At 36.5% G+C, this 14,480-nt stretch overlaps 1 protein-coding gene across 8 annotated transcripts in view; it reads left to right on the top strand.

Annotated features, from left to right (window-relative positions):
- Positions 1-14,480, top strand: part of LOC122800909 (hepatitis A virus cellular receptor 1-like) — a 327,925-nt gene that overhangs the window by 195,829 nt on the left and 117,616 nt on the right. For 3 of the 8 annotated variants that reach the window (XM_044070261.1, XM_044070254.1, XM_044070255.1), the window contains exons 3-5: positions 7,079-7,138; positions 10,385-10,450; positions 13,452-13,517. In XM_044070261.1, coding sequence (XP_043926196.1) covers positions 7,079-7,138; positions 10,385-10,450; positions 13,452-13,517 — 192 coding nt within the window. The remainder of the gene's footprint in view (positions 1-7,078; positions 7,139-10,384; positions 10,451-13,451; positions 13,518-14,480) is intronic. The other 5 variants (XM_044070262.1, XM_044070256.1, XM_044070258.1 and 2 more) reach the window with 3 other exon arrangements.

Raw genomic sequence — 14,480 nt, 5'->3', positions numbered from 1 at the left:
TACAGGAATTGTTTTTATGGGTTTGACTCTGATAGGAAATTATATTTATTCATTCATACAAACACATAAAGGTGTATACATTTGTACATCACAATTCTTGGTGACCATTATAACAAGGTCATGAGTAGTATAAAACACTTCTCTGTCTTGAGGCACTTCTAATCATATGGTACATTCAAAGGAAGTCTGCTCCACCTAGAATTCCTGCAAAATGATCTGCTTGGTTATTTTTTGAAAACACAAGATCTTTACCTATCCTTTATTGTTTTAACTACAGTAATCAGTGGAAACATAAAAAAAATGGCCAGGGATGACTACATCAATTTAATTAATTATTATGACAACTAAAGCAGAGTTTGTTTGTCTTTTCGGCTTTTTCCAGTTAGGTGTCGCCACAGCGGAACTCCGGTCAGCTAATTATTGGCAGTAGATTTTTATAATGCTGAGTTGCCAGCCCGACTCCCAACCTTCAGTGAAGGCACACCCATTCACGCATGTCTTTCATAGGACATTCTACCACGGGGAGGACATGCAGACTCCACACAGAAGACACTCCAGCCAAGAATCAAACAGGAGAACCTCTTGCTGTGAGGCAACAACACTACTGCTGTACCACCATGGCTTACAACTAATGCAGAGTACTAAATCTTAAATCTTAACCATTTGTGTAAATCAATTAGCCTGCAAGAGATTTTTTTTGTCTGCAAAAGATCATTTTTTTTTAAATTGCTTCTGTACACATACATCTATATCTGTGACCTGCTAGAGAACAGCTTAACACAAAGTAACTAAAGAAAGCTGGAAAAGATAATAGCATATGACAAACATTTCAACAGTACATACATTTAAAAAAAAAACATGCTGCAACTAGGTGACTCTGGCCTTATGTGGCTTAGTTTACATGGTGTGCACTGCAATAAAATGCCTCTCGCATTCATCCATTATTTCTTCCGTTTAAAAATGCATGCATCTCAAGGGTTTCTCATTTTCACATTATTGTACTAATAGAAGCTACACAGTTTGCACCCTGAATTGATTTCAGACAGCAGACCACATTTAATGTCCTCACTGTGCAGCAGCTGTACACTCTTCTGACAATTAATCAATCAGCTATAGCATACCTTTGGCACAGCATCCAATTAAGCCAGTTCCTTCCCACCACAGCCTACTCCCAACTGCATCTACTTTGGTCTTCAAGGAAACTTTTGTCAACAGTACAAAGTAATTAAGAAACACTAATGGCCACACTATGTAACAAAGGCACATTATTTAACTGTACAAGCAAGCACAGGGATCTTTGAAGATGTGAAATGAGGCCCTACTGACTAGGAAAAAAGAAAATAAAGCCTTTTCATTGCTGCCATGCAGAGAATATTTACATAACTAGATAATGTATAAGCCTTGGATATTGAAATGCATATGACAGTACTTGTAATAAAGGACAGGATTACAGTATTTTTAGAAGCTCATTACATTTGTTGGAGACTTGCAGTCATCTTTGCAGGCTTTACCCGTAAACTAAACAGAATGCCAATCTATTATGTGTGGTCCATAACTTGTGCAGGAATCCTTTAAGCAATTTATCTTGAGCTTGTTTCTTGTTTACTGTTCATTTTTTACTTTGATCATGTCTTCCCCATGAAAAAAGTAATAGTTGTTGTCAGGCAGTAGGTCTTTTTTGGATAAGAAACATTTTTACAAGTGGGGGTATCACAGAGATTGCTCCTTTTAACATGTTCCTTGGTAATTTTATAAAGCTGAATATAAGTTATAATTAGAACTTCAGTGCAAGGAAAAGTGGTTTGAGTTGAGTGCTGCTTGTTTTTTTTTTTTATACTTGATTTTGACTGGCATTCCAGTAATGTATTTAAAAAGTAATTTATTTTTTCATGCCTCACAACCTGTGTTTCCATCTAGATATTAAGTAAATTGTCATGTAGCCAATGCATTGAAATATTTTTTCCTTCTGCACTTCATTTTGTCTTCACTGGACTCTCAAAATGACTGTTTGGCACCCAGGGCAGCGTATTTAATTAAAGCTCCAGCTGTGGTTTTGAGCATAGCTCCACCTCTTTCTAGTTGGCCACACCCCTTCCCATTGGCCCCATCCATTCAGCTGTCTACTGCAGCCCCCTTTCATTTGAAGTCACCAGCCACCACTGGGGTAGTGTATTAGGGCTAGAAGGCTATTAAGGGTGCTTTGCTGCTCCAGACTAAAAAGGGTGCTTTATTGAAGCAGATTATGTTTAACAGTTCTAAATTGTATTAACTTTAATGTTTACAAAGTAGTGAGTTCTAAATTTGTAGGTATTGCCACTCAAGATTCCACAAGCTGCTCTAAGCTTGTCAGCACACAGGATACTTGTTCTATATTGCTGCTTTACATGGTAGAGTTGTACAGACTGCTCTACATGGAAAGGTTGCTATGTTTTTGCTGCTATACAGGGCACCACTAAAACCCAGGCAAATTTGCCAAATTTATTGCAGTACAGAAAAAAATCAGAAAACTAACTAATAAGCCCACTGGCCAATACAATGACTACACTACAAGTCCTTTCATGTATTTCCCAACTCAGACCAGGCAGACACCTCCTACCACAAGATCTATAAGCATAGTCTTCCTAATGTAAAAACACAGTAAAAGACACCCACAAGTACAATGCTACCACAAACCAATTAAACAGCTAGCTAGAAATCCTTTGCTGAAGGCAATTTCAAGACAGTCCTACAGTAGTAACAGTGAGAGTAACAGCAATTTGTTTACAAGAAAATATGGTGAAATGCACACATAAAAACAGGAAACAGTAGTCATCATTCAAAATAACTTATGAAAGTGTGATTTAACAATCAAAGGAACTTAACATTGCCTGGATGGCACTGGATACAAGTAAAAACTTCTGGAATGCAGACTAGGATGCAAAACTTTGCTGAACTCTAGGAAAATGAGCAGGAGACAATATGTAGAAAAGGAGTTTTACTCAAAAGCAATACTGGTTTGCCGGGTGGACACGCCGTATCATGGATCTATGGAAAATAATGGGTGGGAAGAATATATAAATAAATTATGCAACAGAGAATAGCAATAAAAAAGGTGAGGAAGGAACTTTAGAAATCAAACTACCATACGGGTTGGAGGCCAGAGACACAACCATTTAAAACCACCACAGCAAAAGGGTGGAAGACTTGAGAAAAAAGAATCAAGCAGTCTAGCTCTTTTAGAAGTGTTGGCGTAATGTGCTAGTGGGGATGGGGCAGACACAGAAAGCAAGAAAATGATAAGCAAAATATAAAAGCACAGAAGAACTAATTGGAGCAGAGACAATTTTCTCACTCTTGAATTTCTACAACAGTTTAAGGCACCAGACTGTGCAGAAAGTTACCAGTAACACTGTATATGGAAAAAATGCAGTGATAAATATCTAAGGCTCAAATCTGGTAGTATTAAATAGTCCTGCCACCACTGTAAATTAAACTACAAGGCTATGGCCTGGCAGGGTTTAAAATACAGATAGCTTTTAAAAGTAATTCTACTTGTGGAAATAGAAGTGCAGAATACTTTAGAAACACAAGCTTCCAACAACTACAAATCTGCAAATTAAAATACAATACTAAGGCCCCAGAACAAACTAAAAAATGCAAACAGATAACTTTTGCGTGTAAAACGTGGGCAAAAGCAGAAAAGTACAAAGAAGTATGATTACAGAGGCCACTTTAAGTGCAACTTAAATATTTAAGCAGAACTGAAATTATTCTTTCATTTTTGATGAAAAGCTAGTTAGTTACTCATAATTCCACACTTTTCCAAGTGCTGGATAAAAAAAGACTAACGCCATACATGCCAACAGAATGTTTGTGATCCTTACTAATCATGCATAATGCTAACAATTCAACAGGTGAAGCCCTGTATGTAAATCAAATTTCTAAATTTGGATGGTGCAGTGGTAGCGTTGTCACCTCACAGCAAGAGGTTCTCTGGTTCAATTCTTGACTGGAATGCCTTCTGTGTGGAATCTGCATGCTCTCCCTGCGTTCATGTGGGTTTTCTCTGGGTGCTCCAGTTTCCTCCCACATTACAAAGACATGTGTCTGGAGCATTTCTTCCTGGGTGTCTGCTGAAAATTGGCTGCATTCCAAGTCGGACTTTCCCAGTAAATAAATGTTAAAGAAATAAAACATGAAATTCTCTTCCTCTAAACCCAAGGCTCAATGACAACTTTTTTATCATTCAAAACACAATTGAAAATCCAGCTAATGGACTCATGGCTATATTCCTATAATATACAGGGATAATCCCAACATCTCCCTCCCTTTACTTATTCTCTGATCTCATCCTGATGTTATGTAAGCCTGTTGTAATAAGCAAGAGACTCTCCTTTGTGAGAAAATTGTAGATCATAAATATATTTTGTAAATAATTGTATCCGATAAAAACTTTTGCTATGCTCACTCACATTAGGTCTACTGGAACTAACAATACTTGCTTCAAGTATTCATTCTACCTCTCATCTTTACAATATAACTAGCATTCTTTGGAAACTGGCTCCGCCTTTATATTCTGCTGTTCACCTTCTGTAGGCTTCTGTTTTGCTCAGTGCTGAATCGTGTAAGTTACCATGACAATGATGATGATGTACACTCTACCACCAATGAGTGTCACAGATTTATGTACTTTTTGAGTCAGTTTCATGTATTATTTTATGTTTCTGTTTTTATGTCTCTGTTTCATGTATGATTCTGTTTCATATATTATTGTAACTCTGGAGCTTTTTTCTTGCGGGCCTCCACTGAAAAGGGGGTTCCATGCCCAGCTGGGCTTTCCTGGGAAGCAAATGCAAACAAAACAATTATAAAAAAAAATTAATAATGGTTGCATTCTTTTTCATTGTTTTCAGATTTTTCTTGTAAGAAACAATAGAATGACAATAACATGCTCAATAAATTGTGATTGTTAAACAATTCACAGAGAAACTTCACCATTTAATATAACTGAAATATGTTTCATTATGGCAGTAAGATAGTGTTAGGCAGCACGAATCGCTGAGGAATCTATAAAAAGTAGGATGACTTACAGACTACCCCTTTCCTGTGACTAAAGACTGCAACTGTTATTTGAAAGTGATATTCATTTACTTTACCTAGACATGTGGTGTTTATTGTATTGTTAATTTAATTAGTTAACTTTTAGTTTATTAGCTGGGAGAGTGAACTTGTCTGCAGACACTTTTTAGCCACAACCTGAGTTAGAAGGCATTTAAAAACAGTTCATTAAAATTGAATCTAAAAAAATTAAATAGATTTTGACAAACATGCATGCAGTTGTTAATATATAAAACAAAGCTCAGTGTAAAATTTGTACATGGCGTAAGAACAAGAGATATAGATACATAACATGAAAATGAGATGAGTGGAAGTGTTTGATTAAATGTTAAAAGTTTACAATGATTAATGAATAAGCACAGATGATAGACAATTTTTTCTCAGTCAGCTACAAAGAATTTAAATAAATAGGTGAAAATAACATACTGCAGTCTGTTGTCATTGAAATGGCTACATTTGGATTGCTCATAGAATTTGGATTTTAGCAGCTTATGTGGCATATTATCTTGCAGACTGAAGGGGCAAGCTTCGACAATGAATTTTCACCTAGGGTTACTTTATAGTAGGAGGAAGTCTACTTGAGTTGCATGCTGGCAATTTCTTGCATGTGATTTTATGACTCTCTCTCTTTCTGAACCACATGTTGGCCTCCATCAAGCCATTTTCCAGACAGAAGTCTAGAGTAACGTCTCCTTCTTCCTGCTGCCCCACCCCATGTGGACCTAGGCAGTCCTCGTATCATGTTCTGTCTTTTCCAATTTGTGCATTCAGGCCCCCCATTATCAACGAACATGAAATTGACCTGTTTTATCTTGTAGGCCCACAGCTACTGCCTGAAATGCACTCTTTTCCATGCTATTACAAGCCTGCAATGTTGCATAGGCTGAGATTATGCATTCTGACCAATACTTACACTGGAATCTGATTGTCATGTGTCTGTCCCTAATTCTGATGGCATCCCTTACTGTCTTCTGGAAGCCTCTTCCTCACCATCCTCCCCACAATTCCCTACCACTTCTAGTTGGTCATCCTCCTGAGTAGTAGACTCTTCCATCTTGTGTCCTAGATATAAAGGCTATCCAATCTCATCCTAACCATCATGTCATACGCTTCCAAACTGCATCCTATACTGAGTGTAGCAATTCTTACTTCATGTTTGGCAGGTTTACAGAATGACTGTTTTTATGCCCAGCTTTCACTCAACAGAGCTATCCCAGTAATCCCATGCTGAGTAACTAAACACCTGCCAGCCAGTAGCTTATTGACCTAGGGCTGCTGGACTTTATGGCAGTACACACTGACCGACTAGGGCACTTAGACCCCTCCCACCATCTGCATGGATACCTGATGTATGGTCTAAGTCAGAGTAGACCAGTTTCTCATCCGATTTATCACCAGCAAGTACCCATGCTCATTTTTGGACAACATCACTTATGGACAGTTTTAACACTGTCCAGATGGCAGTCAGTCGGTGAGATGTGTTGACCTATGACCTATCTACAGGATGCTGCACATCACCTAGGAGGACCTCCCCCCCAGAGTCATAGGGAGAAGATGCAAACTCCACACACTGGCATGGGCCAAATGTGAGGCTCGAACTTATAAATGTGAGGCATAGACTTTAGCAATTAAGTCAGCTGTGTATTCCTAGCAGGATCTTAGCAGAATAAGATATTTGTTGCTCCAAGGAGACTATTTAATGAAGTGAATTTGAAGCATGTGCTTGAGCTGAATGCAGCAGGAGATGGGAAGAAGTCTAAAATGATAAGAATAAAATAGCTTTGTTTGATAGGAGAGCGATTTTTGTAGGATGGTGCAATGATGATATCTCCATTGCATTACATGTATAATGTTGTCAAGTCTATTCTCTGTTAAAGTAGTACTACTATCATGTCACATGTCACATAGCTATTACTTATACAGTCTTTAATATGCAGATTTTGTTACAAACACACTAAAATAAACATCTTTTTAACTTCAGGTGAAACCACAAATGCAGTAATTACAAGCACAACTCCAGACATACTACCCACATCTACAGGTATAGTATAAAACTTATATTCCTTTATGTCTGATGTAAGGTGTGCATTACATGTACAGCCTAAAGGACAATACACATTTTAAAATAGCTGTGAGAAATGGTAACGATGTCTGCCATGTCCAATTGTATGTGTTTACTATACAATTTTTATTTTTTCAGATGAAAATCTTTAAGCAACAAATTGATGTAGTCTGATCATCCCGTATAATCTTCTTTCCTCGCTCTTTAGTTGTTTGACCAGTTTAAAGAATGGTGGGCATATGTTCTGAGATTTACAAAACCCTAATGCATGGTTAAAACAGGCATATGGACTGCATAAGGGGAAAATCTTTACTTGTAATCTGGAAACAGAGTGGCTATTGAATACACAGTACCACACAAGCCACCACTGTCATATGCAACAATACATGTAATCAGAGAATGTGAGGTAGAAATACCTTCTCTGGTGAGGCACGCTTCAGATATGAGAGCTGCAAAGGTGTCGAGGTGGTAGTCTTAGTGCAGGGGTCAGCTACAGTGCAAAATATAACCTTGTGTACAAATGCTGCTACTGATAAGTGTAGAAAATATAAGTGACATTGAAATGAGAAAGTTAATGTAATAATATCAACATAACATTAAGTCAATTGCAAGGCATATGCCCTTCTATTCATGCCTCAGAATTCTGAATAATTAATTTTCAGACTTGAATATCTAGTTATACAGGATAACTACATTTGGATCTTGGTAACACAAGTGTAAGATTAATTATTTAAGGATTATGAGGGCAAAGCTTTTCAATGCAGAGATGTGGACAGTGTGGGGAGTGAAGTCTATGCAGAAAATGACTGTTCAACGTCATTTCAGTCCAGTTTAAGCACTGGGGCTTACAAATGTGTTGTTAATTTTCATTTTCAGAATAATAGTGATTAATCATGACTGTCACTGACTGCCAGCTTTACCATTACTGGGCATACAATTTGTCGTTGGGTTAGTGCATGAATATGTCACTGTTACACAACAAACCACTGTTATCCTAACCCAGTTATAGTACTAAGGTACATAAGCAGTTGCTTATACATTAACTAATCACTAGTGCAAATATTTGCCTTGAGAAAAGCAACAATTTAACATTCCACATACATTGTTTATAGATTTGTAATTGCATACATTGGACATTACAGTACTCAGGATGCAGGCTTTATGTTCTTTATATATGTTGAGGTGGGACAGTAAGCATATACCCACTGATTACCTTATTTAACGATACTTCTATGGAATTGGGGACAATTGTGCAATGCTGGTTTACTAATTCTAATCCCCCACCTTTGCTATGGAAACGTAATTTAAGAAAATTGCATGAAGTTCTCAATGATGGCATTCCTTTGCAATAATCCCATCTTCTTTGAAAAAGATATTCATTGCATCCCATCAGTGGTTCTGAAATAGTGGTAAGATAATCATTTTTGGAAAGCTGTGCAGTAGTTTTAACTACTCCTTATTTTATTAACAGACAACAGCATAAGGTAGAGACTTTCAAAGTCTACCCTTGTGAAATGTGATCAGTGACTTCATTTTGTCTTTGTTTGTTTTTTTTAATTTTGTGTATGTTGTATGTGTTTCTGTCATGAAAAGCATTACTTCTGAATTGTAATTCCTTTATTTTATAATAAGTGCTGATGCCCCCCTTAACCCCCTAATCCACAATTGCTTCTTAATGTGACAGTGGGTTAAGAGGGCTTGAGCTACCCCTGCAGACAGAATTATGGTTATTGTAGTAGACTGGCATTTGAACAGGATTATTTTACCAGCAATATTAAGACCTACATGAGTAATTCTAAAAAAGATTCAATGCAAACAGAGTTCACTCTAATTCTAAAGCAAAACTTAGAGGGAGTAGGTATAGTAGACCATTGCCAAGTAAATAAAGAAAACTGTATAAATGAACCAGATGAATATATACATATATATATATATATATACATATATATATATATATATACGAAAATGGCAATTGTTTTAATTTAATTACACATATGCTTAATTTAAAATTTATTTAGCACTGATGCTCATTCCTTAAAAGCAAACAGATAAAGAAATGGTGTAAAGTGGCAAAAATCTCACAAGCAGGATGTTGTAAAAGTTTCCCTGTGAGGAAACATTCAGAATGTCCCCTGTCCCTGCTACAAGTGTGTAGCTTTGACCCTGATGCAGCACTATGTGTCACATGCATTGCTGAAAGTGTCTGACAGCAGTCTGCAGTGTCTCTTACATTATGTTGCTCTCCAAATGCAGCCAATGTCAAAGTACAAACTCCTCATCTACACAACCAACTCAAGGAGGGCTTGTTACTGTATCTCATCTTTCTATACCTAAACTGGCTTCAACAGCATTACATACCTCTAAACTGTACAGATTTTCACAGAATGTCCAGATTTCTGCCTCACAGTTTTGGTCTGTTTCTCATAAATTGTGGTTTTCTGGCAAATCAGTCACAAATCATTCAGGGTTAAAGTCAAAAAATCATGACAGACATTTGAGTTTCAGTCTTCATACCCTTCAGAAAATTCATGGTAATGCAAAACCTGTTATTCTATCAACATTCTAGATTTGTAAGAGCGACATTTAAAAAGTGGCCCTATTTTTGGGCCTTTGCCCCCCCACCCCATTATTTAAGCCTTAGTCCAGATTTGTTTCTCTAAGAGGTTGAAAGCTATACAGCATACCCATAATACCTTATTGCAGCTCTGCCTCTTTTGGTAAAGAGTTACATGGCCCTTTCATTTACTTTCCTTAGCCCATTTAGATCATTAACTAAAGCAGATTCTCCTACAATTTTCTCAAGGGAAATGTTCAAAGAAATATACACATTAAATCCTTCTTGTATAACACAATTTTTTTAAATCGCAGTGAAATCTCAACCATACTTAACGTTGCAATGAAATGTATTGTAGCATATGATGAAAAGACTGTTAGGCACCTTTGTGAGAAAGGTATAAAAGATAGACTTATTCATTGATTTTACCAGTTTGTCATGTAAGACTAAAAATTGTTATTCAAAAGGAATGCACATTTTTTTCTTTTTTACCTAGAGTCAACAGGGACACCATATCTTCAAAGAAGCATGTGGTTACTGCATTAATAGTTTTAATATTCTGTTTTAGTATCGGTAGTATTACCATTGTTTGTGCGTTACATCCCTCTTTTAAATATATTCTTTAATTTTCAGATGTTCTATTCAATACACTAAAATTAATCTTTTCATAGCAGAAGGTGAAACCACAACGTCAGCAACTACAAGCACAGTTCCATATACAACACGCATAACTGCAGGTATAGTATAAAACTTACACTTCATTATGTGGGTTGTAAAGTGTGCATTACACAAGCAGCCTAAAGGACAATATGCATTTTATAATATCTGTGACAAAGGGTGGTGATGTATGCCATGGTCCAGTTGCATGTGTGGACTATACTATTTTTTTTCACATGAACACTTTTGGACAACAAATTGATCTACTTGATCAGCCTATATAATCAACTTTCCTCATTCATTAATTGTTTGAACAGTTTAAAGAATAGTGGTCAAATGTTCTGAGACTCATAAAATCCTAACTGAAGATTTAAACAGGCATATGGACTCCATAACGGGAAAATCTTTACTTGTAATCTGAAACAGAGTGGCTATTGAATACACAGTACCACACAAGCCACCACTGTCATAAGCAGTAATGTATGTCATCAGGAAATATGATGTGGAAATACCTCCCCTGGCAATGCAAGTTTCAGGTATGACAGCTGCATTGGTGTAGGAGTCAGTTATAGTAACAAAAGTTAACCTTGTGTACAAATGCTGCTGCTACTAGTAAGTATAGTAAAATATAAGTGGCATTGAAACGAGAAAGTGAATGTATTAATATTGGCATAATATTAAATCAGTTGCAGGGGATATGCCATTCTATTCATGTCTCATAATTCTGATCAATTCAGTTCCAAACCTGAATATCTAGTTATACAGGATAATTACATTTGGATCTTGGAAACACATGCATAAGATTAACTATTCAAGGCCTATGAAAGCAAAGCCTTTGCATGCAGAGATGTGGAGAATGTGGGGAGTGAAGTCTCCGCAGAAAAATGGCTGTTAAAAAAAGGTAATTTCAGTGCAGTTTAAGCACTGAGGCTTATAAATATTTTATTTATTTTTATTTTACATTTGTTGACCAGGATAGTCCGACTAGATTCATGTCCATTTTTAGCGGAGGCCCGGGGAGAAAAGCTCCAAGGGTAAGTAGATACAGCATTACATAATACCAGCAGACTATTTACAGTGATTACATAAGTAAGCAAGTTAAACAAGTTCCACAGGTTAGAGTTTATCCCAAGCAAAAGTCAGGATTAAATTAAATTACACAGTAAACTGGTTAACAGATTTTTACACATTCTAGAGAGAGTTAGCCAGGCTTGATACATTGACATAGCCAGTTAAGTGCCAACTGTTGTTTGAGTCTAGTTTTAAATTGACCTAAGGTAGAAATTAAGGTAATATCAGCTGGAAGAGAGTTCCAGGGTCTACTTACAGAGTTTGCAAAGAGAGAGTCACCGGCTGAGTTAATAATTTTGCTACTCTGAATTAGTAGTTTGTTAGAGGATCGAAGCGGTCAAGGATTGTTATAGGGGATGATAATGTTTTTAAGTGCAGGAGTATTGTCCGGATTATAGAGGATTTTATAGGCCATAATCAGTTGGTTATACTGGATTAGGCTGGGTAGTTCAAGCCACCCAAGCTGATTTAGATTGATGCAATGATGTGTCCTAAAAGGCAGCCCAGTGGCAAACCTGGCAATGTGGTTGTAGCAAATTGAGAGTTTTTTAAGGACAGTCTTGTTTAAATTCGAGTGTAGAGGGGATGCATACAGAAGGGTTGAAAGAAGGTGAGAGCGAGCTATGTCAATTTTAGCTGGAGGGGTTAGGAAGGCTTTTATTCTGTAAAGTGACCCTAGTTTTTATTGATGGTTTTGATAGTTTGGTTAACATGTAGGTCGAATTTTAGATTATTATCTATGATGACACCTAATAGTTTTGTAGAGGGGTCAGGAGAGATTATTGTGCCATCACTTGAATTTATGGTAAAGGTGAAAGCGGTAGACCTATGTGTTGGTGAAAATAACAGCATTTTAGTTTTTTTGGGATTTAGGATCAGATGACGTTCAGAATATGTTTTTAAAATTTCAGTTTCAGAATAGCAGTGATTGATTAATCATAACTGTCACTCACTGCCTACTTTACCATTACTCTGCCTACAATTTACTGTTGGGTTAGTGCATAAATCTGTCACTGTTATAAAGCAAACAACTGTTATCCTAACCCAACAAGAGGACTAAAGTACATAAGCAGTGGCTTGTACATTAACTGCCTTGAGCAAACCAGCAATTTAATATTCTATATGCATTGTTTATAGTTCCGTGATTGCATACATTGGGCATTACAGAACTCAGGATGCAGGCTATATGTGCTTCTATACATTCCCTAGTGTTGAGGTCAGAGAGTAAGCATGCCCCCACTGATTACCTAATTTAAGGACACTTCTGTGGGAGTGGGTGTGATTGTGCAATGCTGGTTTACTAATTCTAATCTCTTACTTTTGCTATGGACACATAATTTAAGAAAATTGTTATGCTGCTCTCAAAATGCAGCCAATGTCAAAGTACAAACTTCTCATCTACACAACCAACTCAAGGAGGGCTTGTTGTTACTGTATCTCATCTTTCTATACCTAAACAGCATACCCATAAGACCTTATTTTAGCTCTGCCTCTTTTGGTGAGGAGTCACACGTTCCTTTCATTTACTTTCCTTAACCCATTTAGATCACTAATTAAAGCAGATTCTCCTGCAATTTTTTTCAAGAGAAATGTTCAAAGAAATATATTCATTGAATCCTTCATGTATAACGCAATTTTTAAAAATCACAGTGAAATGTCAAGCACAATTAATGTAGCAATAAAATGTATTGTAGCATACCATGAAAAGACTGACTACTAGGCACCTTTGTGAGAATGGTATAAAAGATAGATGTATTCATTTATTTTATCAGTTTGTCATGAAAGATTAAAAAATCTTATTCAAAAGGAATGCACATTTTTTCTTTTTTGCCTAGAGGAAACATCTTCACCATACCTTCAGAAAAGTTTACGGTTACTGCATTAATAATTTTAATATTCTGTTTTACTATCAGTAGTATTACCATTGTTTGTGACTTACATATCTCTTATAGACATATTCTTTAATTTTCAAGTTTTCTATTGAATACACTAAAATTAATCTTTTCATAGCAGAAGGTGAAACCACAACGTCAGCAACTACAAGCACAGTTCCATATACAACACGCATAACTGCAGGTATAGTATAAAACTTACACTTCATTATGTGGGTTGTAAAGTGTGCATTACACAAGCAGCCTAAAGGACAATATGCATTTTATAATATCTGTGACAAATGGCGGTGATGTATGCCATGGTCCAGTTGCATGTGTGGACTATACTATTTTTTTTCACATGAACACTTTTGGACAACAAATTGATCTACTTGATCAGCCTATATAACCAACTTTCCTCATTCATTAATTGTTTGAATAGTTTAAAGAATAGTGGTCAAATGTTCTGAGACTCATAAAATCCTAACTGAAGATTTAAACAGGCATATGGAATCCATAACGGGAAAATCTTTACTTGTAATCTGAAACAGAGTGGCTATTGAATACACAGTACCACACAAGCCACCACTGTCATAAGCAGTAATGTATGTCATCAGGAAATGTGATGTGGAAATACCTCCCCTGGCAATGCAAGTTTCAGGTATGACAGCTGCATTGGTGTAGGAGTCAGTTATAGTAACAAAAGTTAACCTTGTGTACAAATGCTGCTGCTACTAGTAAGTATAGTAAAATATAAGTGGCATTGAAACGAGAAAGTGAATGTATTAATATTGGCATAATATTAAATCAGTTGCAGGGGATATGCCATTCTATTCATGTCTCATAATTCTGATCAATTCAGTTCCAAACCTGAATATCTAGTTATACAGGATAATTACATTTGGATCTTGGAAACACATGCGTAAGATTAACTATTCAAGGCCTATGAAAGCAAAGCCTTTGCATGCAGAGATGTGGAGAATGTGGGGAGTGAAGTCTCCGCAGAAAAATGGCTGTTAAAAAAAGGTAATTTCAGTGCAGTTTAAGCACTGAGGCTTATAAATATTTTATTTATTTTTATTTTACATTTGTTGACCAGGATAGTCCGACTAGATTCATGTCCATTTTTAGCGGAGGCCCGGGGAGAAAAGCTCCAAGGGTAAGTAGA

This window comes from Protopterus annectens, chromosome 4.part1, assembly GCF_019279795.1.
Source record: "Protopterus annectens isolate FY-2018-M chromosome 4.part1, PAN1.0, whole genome shotgun sequence".
In the NCBI taxonomy this organism is placed as follows: Eukaryota; Metazoa; Chordata; order Ceratodontiformes; family Protopteridae; genus Protopterus; species Protopterus annectens.
The sequence above is the reverse complement of the archived record's forward strand: the minus strand, read 5'-3'. Positions and strand labels throughout refer to the sequence as shown.